The 10,807-nt window shown below is 45.9% G+C and overlaps 2 protein-coding genes across 2 annotated transcripts; one reads left to right on the forward strand and one right to left on the reverse strand.

Annotated features, from left to right (window-relative positions):
- The first annotated feature begins 790 nt into the window (after positions 1-790).
- LOC137332735 (histone H2B 1/2-like) lies at positions 791-2,128 on the forward strand. The gene has a single exon (XM_067996678.1). The coding sequence runs from the start codon at positions 848-850 to the stop codon at positions 1,220-1,222; it is 375 nt and encodes a 124-aa protein (XP_067852779.1). The 5' UTR covers positions 791-847; the 3' UTR covers positions 1,223-2,128.
- Positions 2,129-7,310: 5,182 nt separating this feature from the next.
- On the reverse strand, positions 7,311-7,621 carry LOC137332743 (histone H4 type VIII-like). Its single transcript, XM_067996683.1, is given in 2 exon segments — positions 7,311-7,594; positions 7,597-7,621. Coding segments are annotated over 2 exon segments (309 nt in total).
- Between the last annotated feature and the right edge of the window lie 3,186 nt (positions 7,622-10,807).

Raw genomic sequence — 10,807 nt, forward strand, 5'->3', positions numbered from 1 at the left:
TAAAGAATAGTCAGCACGGATTTCAGAAAGGGAAGGTTTAAAAGTTTGGCAGAAGGTTTGACAGTTTAAATTACGGTTTAACGTAACTTATCTGCATTTCAATTCTATCCCTCTCGATACGAACCCCGGTGCTGTGTTTGCTTTATTTAATGTCCTTGTTAACTTGCATTGCTACTTTTAATAATTTGTCAATCTGTAACCCTAGATCCCTCTGCTCTTCTACCCCATTTAGACTTTTATTTTCCAAAGCGTATGTGGCCTCCTTATTCCCCTTAGCAAAATGCACCACCTCACACCTTTCTATATTGAACTTCATGGCCGTTCTGCAAACTTATTAACGCTGTCTTATATTTTGTAGCAGTCTTCCTCAGTATAGACGATATCCCCTAAATTAATTAGAACAATTTAACACAGCATTGTGACTAATGTTTGTTTTAACAAAGTATACTTACAACTGGTCTCCATTTCCATTTTTTTCTAAATCGCATTCGTGCAATATAATGCGAATAATTAGTTGATGTTCTGTCCCTCTCTCATCTGCAAACTTCAATGTCCCGGGGTTTGGGGACATCAACTGGCCGGAAGCAGAACTACAACAGTTGCGAAAACCCGACAATGGGCGGTGTGAGCGTGTTTGTGATTGGTGGCAGGTACTAAATCTGATTGGTTTCTTCAGATATCCAATCAGAGCGTTGAACCAAAAAGTATTGTGACATCACTCCCATCCGACCAATCACAATCATTGTCTTCACCCATCCCTCATTAGCATGTGGCGGTGACGTCAGCCTATTTAATCTGGGCTCGGAGCGGATTTGGGACATTTCTGGGTCTGAAATTGAGTTTGAAAATGCCTGAGGACAAGAAAGCAGCTCCGAAGAAGGGCGCCAAGAAAACTTTGAGTAAAACGCCAGCAAAGGGCGGCAAGAAAAGGAGAAAGTCGAGGAAGGAGAGTTACTCCATCTACATCTACAAAGTGATGAAGCAGGTTCACCCCGACACCGGCATCTCCTCCAAGGCGATGGGCATCATGAACTCCTTTGTGAACGATATTTTCGAGCGCATCGCGGGTGAGGCTTCCCGCCTGGCCCACTACAATAAACGGGCGACCATCAGCTCCCGGGAGATCCAGACCGCCGTGCGCCTGCTGCTGCCCGGAGAACTGGCCAAACACGCCGTGTCGGAAGGGACAAAGGCGGTGACCAAGTACACCAGCTCCAAGTAAAACTCCACAATGAACTGAAAAAATCCTAAACACAAAGGCTCTTTTAAGAGCCACCCACATCCTCTCTGAAGATGCTGTACCGACACGTCTGTGTGGAATCAGATAATTGTCTTTCTGTAACTCCAGTTCTTTTGTAATTTCTCTTGAAATCTGGAAGATTCCCTTAATCACTGCCCGGTATAATCTATGTGTCGCTGTTCAATTTAGTCCCAACAACCAAACACGTGTCCCTGATCCTCTCATTCCCATTCATAATCCGCCCTTCCCCCGCACGTGTCCCTTAGAGCCGTTTTAAGGGCGGTGGCTCAGACTTCAGTCATTTCTTTCCCTTTTTCATGTTTGTTCATTATTCTGGAATATCAGTTTATTAACCGCAGCCCTTTGTAATGTAGCAAACCTGAAAGGGACTTCACACCGAGGATAGAATAGACTAAAGGTTCGGTCACTGTTCGACTTCTTACACCAGGAGTCTCGGCTCCGATTTAGATCCCGGAACAGCTCCTGTGAACAGGGATCAATCCATAATCTGGGGTTTGTTATTTTACAAAGATTGAGCTGGAATCTGTCCCGTTTCAAACTGAGGCTTTATTCCCGCCCATTTGAAAGCGAGCGGAGAATGAAGCCGAATACTAACCGGATTGTAAAAGAGTTTCGAAGATGTGACGGGAAATGTGGAATAACAGAGTAAAACGAGGGATTTTTAAATCTATGTCTTAAGGCGACATTATTTACTCAACCCGCTGTTTGTGTTACAAATATATTGGCGGGCTTTTCAAATTTCAAAAAAAATTTCAGGTCTGACAATTGGGGCCGGGATTTCCGCCCTTTCCTCATTGCCGGCTATTGATTGGTGAATAAAACCGCTCTCTGATTGGTTCAATGATGTGGAGATGCCGGTGATGGAGGGGGGTTGACAATTGTAAACAATTTTACAACACCAAGTTATAGTCCAGCAATTTTATTTTAAATTGATTGGTCAATTTAAAATAAAATTGCTGGACTATAACTTGGTGTTGTAAAATTGTTTACAATTGATTGGTTCAACGAACAGCCCAGTGAGATGAAGGACAGAAGGGCCCCGGTCTATCTGGCTGCTGTGCTCGAGTATCTGACGGCTGAAATCCTCGAGCTGGCCGCCAACGCGGCCCGGGACAACAAGAAGACCCGCATCATCCCCAGACACCTGCAGCTGGCCGTCCGCAACGACGAGGAGCTCAACAAGCTGCTGGGAGGGGTGACCGTCGCTCAGGGCGGGGTGCTGCTCCCGTAGAAAACCAGCACTGAGCGCTCCAAGAGCAAGTAAATCGACCAAAATTTAATCTGATAATCCAAAGGCTCTTTTCAGAGCCACTCATTGTATTTATGAAAGGGCTGGTTACTGTCTGAAGAGAGTAAGAAATTAATTTAATAAGGATTTGATTCCGATTTTTGAACTAACAATAACTTGTTAAATACAAATGATTCATATCGGTATTTTCCAGTTACGAACATTAGATGTCGCCAATCGTCAATAGGTTGAAATTTGCAATTTGTATAGTGAATAAGACAAAATATCATAATTGTCATTAAACTGGGCGGGTGGGAAAATCGTCTTCCTTTGATCATCGGCATCAAAGGACATTCTGTTGTATTCCAGCCATGATTATTTACAGTCTCATCCTCCGACAATACTTGCTCGGTCTGTATTATTTTACCCAGATTTTTATAACTGAAGCTGACTGGTGTGTGGATTATTAAGTCAGCGATTGCTAAATCAGTGTGAGTGAAAATTTTCAATGTGATTGAAGGATTTATTCTGTCCCTGTCAGCCTGTCCCTGTCAGTTACGAGTACCACAGTGAACATGTTTCTGATCCTAGCGCTGAGTGATAGAGCAAGACACACTTTTGCCTTTCGATATTTAGTGCGAGTTACATTGAAACAACCTTTCACTACAGCCGGAGGGGGAGAATAGTCTGAAACTTGATTTGATCCGAGTCTGGTTCTTTACATCCAACATGAGTTTTAGATCCCGTCCGATTGCTCCTGACCTTCAGTACTGGACTCAAATGTGCGGTAAAGTGTTGGAGTGCGTCTCGAACCTTCAAACTCTGACTCCAAGATTCGAGTGTTTCCAACCGAGCCAAGCTAACACCATATTGGAAATGACAATTGTATCTCTTGAATGAATTTCCCGTTTAACTAAATTTCTGGGAACTGGACGACACCACGATTTCAACCCTGGTGATCACAACTCTTTGCATTGCCGATTTGGTGGCTCTGAAAATGATCATCAGCAGACACATTTAAGGTTTTGATATATATTTTCCACCGCACCCGTTCCCGAGTTATCTCACACACAACAGGTACTTTCCCACACACACAGATCAGAGACATAGACTTGTCATCATGTGGGAGGCAGCAGGAGTAGTCAGTCCCGCGGTGATCTGAGATCCGCAATGGATTTTCAATCCCACCGTCACATGGAACAGTGGAGACAGAGGCTGTTTCCATCCATCAATCAATCCGGTACCGGTAACAAGTCGATAAAATTCTCACTGCCATTCAAAACTTTTTAAACTCTAGGGGATACAAGTTTATGCAACTTGCCCCATAATTTAACCCTTTAATTCCCGGCGTTATTCTGGTGAATCTGCTCATTTATTTTGGTAACAAACTTCAGTCTGCTGTTTGAACTGCTCACTGTCAGCACTGAATTAACAATTAGAGATGGAAGAGCGGCCCATTGCTCCCTACACCCCATCAAACTATCAAATTCATCGCTTGGCCTGAGACCACTAACTGTTAATAGAATGTCACTAACTGTCAAGACCAACCGCAACATCGTCATCAAACCAGCGGACAAAGGAGGAGCCATAGTCATACAGAACAGAACGGACTATTGCAAAGAAGCATACCGACAACTGGACAACCAGGAACACTACAGACGGTTACCCGCAGACCCGACCAAAGAACACACCCACCAGCTCAACAAACTGATCAAGACCTTCGATCCAGACCTTCAAAGCATCCTACGCACTCTCATCCCACGTACTCCCTGCGTGGGAGACTTCTACTGCCTCCCAAAGATACACAAAGCCAACACACCCGGACGTCCCATCGTATCAGGCAACGGAACCCTGTGTGAGAACCTCTCTGGATACATCGAGGGCATCCTGAAACCCATCGTACAGGGAACCCCCAGCTTCTGTCGCGACACTACAGACTTCCTACAAAAACTCAGTACCCACGGACCAGTTGAACCAGGAACACTTCTCACCACGATGGACGTCTCGGCACTATACACCAGTATCCCCCACGATGACGGCATCACTGCGACAGCATCAATACTCAACACCAACAACAGCCAATCTCCAGACGCCATCCTACAACTCATCCGTTTCATCCTGGATCACAATGTCTTCACCTTCGATAACCAGTTCTTTACCCAAACACACGGAACAGCCATGGGGACCAAATTCGCACCCCAATACGCCAACATTTTCATGCACAAGTTCGAGCAGGACTTCTTCACTGCACAGGACCTCCAACCAACACTATACACCAGATACATCGACGACATTTTCTTTCTATGGACCCACGGCAAGGAATCACTAAAGAGACTACACGATAACATCAACAAGTTCCATCCCACCATCAAGCTCACCATGGACTACTCCTCAGAATTAGTTTCTTTCTTGGACACACGAATCTCCATCAAAGACGGGCACCTCAGCACCTCACTCTACCGCAAGCCCACGGACAACCTCACGATGCTCCACTTTTCCAGCTTCCACCGTAACCACGTCAAAGAGGCCATCCCCTATGGACAGGCCCTGCGAATACACAGGGTCTGCTCAGACGAGGAGGAACGCGATGGACACCTACAGACGCTGAAAGACGTCCTAGTAAGAACGGGATATGACGCTCGACTCATCGATCGACAGTTCCGACGGGCCACAGCAAAAAATCGCATAGACCTCCTCAGGAGACTAACACGGGACGCAACCAACAGAGTACCCTTCGTCGTCCAATACTTCCCCGGAGCGGAGAAACTACGCCATGTTCTCCGCAGCCTTCAACATGTCATCAATGAGGACAAACACATCGCTATGGCCATCCCCACACCTCCACTACTCGACTTTAAACAGCCACCCAACCTCAAACAGACCATCGTTCGCAGCAAATTACCTAGCTTTCAAGAGAACAGCGTCCACGACACCACACAACCCTGCCACGGTAACCTCTGCAAGACATGCCAGATCATCGACACAGATACCAGCATCACACGAGAGGACACCACCCACCAGGTGCATGGTTCATACTCCTGTGACTCGGCCAACGTTGTCTACCTCATACGTTGCAGGAAAGGATGCCCCAGAGCATGGTACATTGGCGAGACCATGCAGACGCTGCGACAACGGATGAACGGACACCGCGCAACAATCGCCAAACAGGAGGGTTCCCTCCCAGTCGGGGAACACTTCAGCAGTCATGGACATTCATCCACCGACCTTCGGGTAAGCGTACTCCAAGGCGGCCTTCGAGACACATGAGAACGCAAAATCGTCGAGCAGAAATTGATATCCAAGTTCCGCACCCATGAGGACGGCCTCAACCGGGATCTTGGGTTCATGTCACGCTACACGTTACCCCACCAGCGAACAAATGTTATCTGTTTTTAATATAACGGGTCAGTTGCTGTCTTTTCTATGTTTCTACCTCTCTATCTCTGTTTTTTTTTGTTTGTTGTTTTTTTTTGGTGATTTGTATATTCTGTGAGACCTGGCAGGTAACACCTGTCTGTCTGCACACTGATTGCCTTGGCAACGGGCAGTTGAAAAAACTATCTGTACTCACCAAGCATTGTTCTGTGAATTATAAATGCGATTTCATTTCGAGGATTTCATTTTCACATCGTTCACCTGACGAAGGGGGAAGCCTCCGAAAGCTTGTGAATTTAAAATAAAATTGCTGGACTATAACTTGGTGTTGTAAAATTGTTTACAATTGTTAATAGAATGAAACCGGTTCTTCATGCTTTAGACCCCTCCCATTCCCCGCATTCTGGGCTACTCATGCTAAAGAGAGCGGGGAAAGGGACCCACGCGAATCTCCCGCTGTTTCACTCAATTCGTTTCCCTTTCCTTTCGAGCCCGTTCATATTTCCCTTCCTCCTCCGATTGTGACATTAGCGCCGATTTCTGGGGATCCCATCAGAAATCAGTCGCTTCTTTCTTTCCCCTTGAAGCAGCTTAGAAGGGGCTGTCCGGTAATCAGCACATTGTTACTTTTACAGATCAATTGATATTTGTCGCGTTTTAAGATTGCTGAATGGGGTTTTATTCCCGTCCCTCACAGATCATAGAATCATTGCCGTCCGATACAGATCATAGAATCAGAGAATCATTGCTGTCCGTTACAGATAAGTTTTTGATAAGTTAAAGCTCTTCCGAGAATAGCGCCACCAATTTGTAACGGAAAATGCAGAATATCACAACAAGGAAGAGATTATATCATCGTTGCCTGGAATTGAGACTTTCGATTAATTCGCTCCTTTCCTACACTGAAATTGGCGGGCCTTTTCAAGATGCAGGAAATAACCGTAGGGGAGAAACAGCATCACAAGATGGACTCTTCACAATGAACTATTCAATGGCTCCTGCCACATAAATCGCCGGACACCGTCATTCGAGCTGATTAATTATTACATTATAAGAAAACAATGAGCGAATGTGTAGGAGTTAATGTGGCTTTTCACTTTAAGCGGAGAAGATACCGTCTGGGTAAATTAACCGGAGTATTTACACTATCGGTGCAGGGAAAGATAGACGAATGAAACTCTCTCCAAAACTGGCACGGGCTCAATGGACCGAATGGTCCCCTTGTTTGCTGCAACCATTCTATGTTTCTATGAACTCTGGTGCAGCCCAATTGTTCAGTTCGGAGATTCTAATATCTCTTCCCCGCACACAGCGCAAATCTGATAAAATATCTATCCACAACCTCTCCCCGTTCCCAGGTCAGTGCTCTCTCTCTCTCTCGGGGAGGTGGCGGGTGGTTCTTAGAAGAGCTTTTATTTTGTGTTTAGTTCGAATGGGTCGAGTGGTTCAGCCGCCGAATCCATAGAGAGTGCGGACCTGCCGTTTCAGAGCGTACACCACATCCATGGCAGTGACCGTCTTGCGCTTGGCGTGTTCAGTGTAGGTGACCGCGTCCCTGATCACATTCTCCAGGAAAACCTTCAGCACCCCACCGGTTTCCTCATGGATCAGACCCGAGATCCGCTTGACACCGCCATGGCGAGCCAGGCGGCGAATGGATGGTTTGGTCATACCCTGGATGTTATCCCGAAGAACTTTATGGTGCCGCTTGGCTCCGCCTTTGCCCAATCTTTGCCTCCTTTACCTCTGCCAGACATGATGGTTTTTTTTCACAAAGCTCAATTCAATGATAAATTTTCTCCTTTCTGATGTATTTATGTAGCCATCCTGGACCTGGCTGAGAAAGGCAGAGCGTGAGATAGGCGGGGTCTGAGTGACAGATAGTGCAGAGAGAAGGGGCGGGAGAGGAGACAGAAATAAAGTGACAGTCAGAGCAGAGAGAGAGGTGGGGGAGGGGGGGGGAGGTGACAGAATCAGAGTGACATTCAGCGCAAAGAGGGGAGGGGAGAGAAGACAGAAGCAGTGCGACAGACAGAGCAGAGAGAGTGGGAGGGGAGAGGACGCAGAATCAGAGTGACAGAAAGGCGAGAGATGCGGGGGGATTGATGGAGACTGAATGAGACTGACAGTCAGAGCAGCGAGAGTGGGCGGGAGGGGATAGGAGACAGAATCAGGGTGACAGACAGAACAGGGAGAGGACGGGGGAGGGATGAGGAAAGTGAAGGAGACAGAATCAGATTGACAGACAGAGCGGGAGAGCGGCATCCGAGCTTTCACACTTTAGCAGAGAAATATTTATTTACATTTACTTAAAATGGCCAGTTACAATTCAGAGCCAATAATATTCCTGCCTAAATGCAGTCACTTCTATAACATAGGATCTAGTGCAGGCCGTATAGCCGCTCGAGGCTATTGCGCCATTCAATTACATTATGGTGATCTGCGCCTCAACTCCACTCACCCGCCTCTGATCCACATCCCTTGGTACTCGCACCCATCAAAAATCTACCCATCTCAGTCTTGAAAGCTCCAATTGACCCCCAGCCTCAACAGCCTTTTAGGGGAGAAAGAGTTCCAGATTTCCGCTACCTCTTGTGTGAAAAAGTGCTTCCTGATTTCACCCCGGAACGGACTAGCTCTAATTTTAAGGATATGCCCCCTTGTTCTGCATTTACCCAGCACAGTAAATAGTTTATCTGTATCTAACCCATAGAATACCTGAAGCAGGGAGAGCGGCCTTTGAGATTTTAGCTCCGCCTCCAGCTCCTCTAACTCCACTCTATCCCCAATCGACCCCGATTGCACCTGCGAACACATCCCCTCCCGGAAGGGGTCAGCAGTTTACAAACATCTTATGACAGCCGATTTGCAGAATCTCATGTGCTGGGGTTTGAGTTGTGAAGCTGGCTTTCTCCACCAGTGTTACCATCTCACACTGACTCGACCAGGCATCCTATTCTCTTTATTATATTACAGAGGAAGCGCGGGTGTAGCAAATGTTTATTTTAACTGATTTGTATTGAGAATGAGCCCGTGGGTAGGACATGTATTTTATTGCGGTCTCAGCTCTTTTTCGAGAGACGCGGTGAATCTGAGAAGAGCATTTGGCTCAGATGTTTACATTTGCCCTTTTTATTTACTTCTTTTGGGGGCTTTTAGCCGCTTTCTTGGACTTTGGTGTTTTCGGCTGGCGATTTCCCGTCGCTTTCCTCACGCCCGAGACCGATTTCAGATTTACAACTTTAACCCTCTTGGGACTCTTGGTCTTCTTCGAGGGATTTTTTTTGTGAAGTTTTGCCGCTTTCATCGCCTTTCTGGTGCGCGACGTCCCCTTCACTTTCTTGGCGGGAGATTTCTTGGCTGTCGGTTTCCTTGGAGATTTCCTCGCGGTCGGTTTCTTGACCGCTGCTGGTTTCTTGGCTGTTAGTTTCTGGGCCGTCTTGGCCATTTTTTCTGGGTTTCCTTCTTGGCGACTTTGAAGGAGACCGAGACTCCCGTGCCCATATTTACCAATTAAATAATGAGAAAAAAATATTTAAACATTAATATATTAAAGCCAGTGTTTTGAACGCCATAATGTAATCTGAGAAAAATTACATACAGATACAGAATGAATCTCACCACTAACATACAGTACCAGAGACAGACAGACACAGAATAAACCCCACACTGACATATAGTACCAGGGACGGAAAGATACAGAATGAATCCCTCACTCACATAATGTCAGAGACTGCATATTTGAATGATTCTCACACTCTCATAAAGTAGCAGAAACTAACAGGTAATTTAAGAATCACGCACACACACAAAATGACTCTCACACTCACATACAATACCAGGAACTGACAGGTACAGAATGAATCTCACACTCAGACACAGTGCCAGAGATGGACAGATAAATAATGAATCCCACATTAACACATAGTACTAGAGACTGACAGATACAGAATTAATCCCACACTGACACAATACCAGCTACAGAATGAATCACACTCTCACATACAGTATAACAGACTGCACATATAGAATGAACCTCACACTCACAGACAGTGCCAGACACTGGCAGATACATAATGAATCTCATGTGGACAAGATAACAGCGACTACATAGGTTGATTGAATCCCATATTCACATATAGTACCAGAGACTGACAGATACAGAATGAATCCCACACTCACACAGTACTGGAGACTGCATATATAGAATGAACAGCATCAACACACAAAGTACTGAAAAGATACAGAATGAGTCCCACACTCACACACAGTACCAGAGATTGACAAGTACAGGATGAATCTCAGTTACCTACATTGGTGCAGACTGAGTTACACATTACATACCACTCCAAAAAATCTCATATTATCAGATTGAAAGATACAGTGTCAATTCTGAGACAGACTCAGACTAAAATAAACTATTCCATTAGTACAGACTGAAGTAAACATTACATACCAATTAAAACATTTCACCATATCAGTTTGAAAGATGTATTATCATTCACAATTGTATTCAAAGAGATACAAATTTATTAGTATTCCATCACCATCCCTGGGTATGTCCTGTCCCACCGGCAGGACAGACCGACCAGAGGTGGCGGTACAGTGATATACAGTCAGGAGGGAGTGGCCCTGGGAGTACTCAACATTGACTCTGGACCCCATGAAATCTCATGGCATCAGGTCAAACATGGGCAAGGAAACCTCCTGCTGATTACCACCTACCGCCCTCCTTCAGCTGATGAATCAGTCCTCCTCCATGTTAAGCACCATTTGGAGGAAGCACTGAGGGTAGCAAGGGCACAGAATGTACTCTGGGTGGGGGACTTCAATATCCATCACCAAGAGTGGCTCGGTAGCACCACTACTGACCGAGGTGGCCGAGTCCTGAAGGATATAGCTGCGAGACTGGGCCTGCGGCAAGTGCTGGAGAACCAACAAGT

The sequence above is a fragment of the Heptranchias perlo genome, chromosome 2, assembly GCF_035084215.1.
Source record: "Heptranchias perlo isolate sHepPer1 chromosome 2, sHepPer1.hap1, whole genome shotgun sequence".
Taxonomy (NCBI): domain Eukaryota; kingdom Metazoa; phylum Chordata; class Chondrichthyes; order Hexanchiformes; family Hexanchidae; genus Heptranchias; species Heptranchias perlo.

Excerpts from the sequence above, each read along its gene's own strand:
- LOC137332735 (XM_067996678.1), top strand. The coding sequence starts at position 848 with ATGCCTGAGGACAAGAAAGCAGCTCCGAAGAAGGGCGCCAAGAAAACT.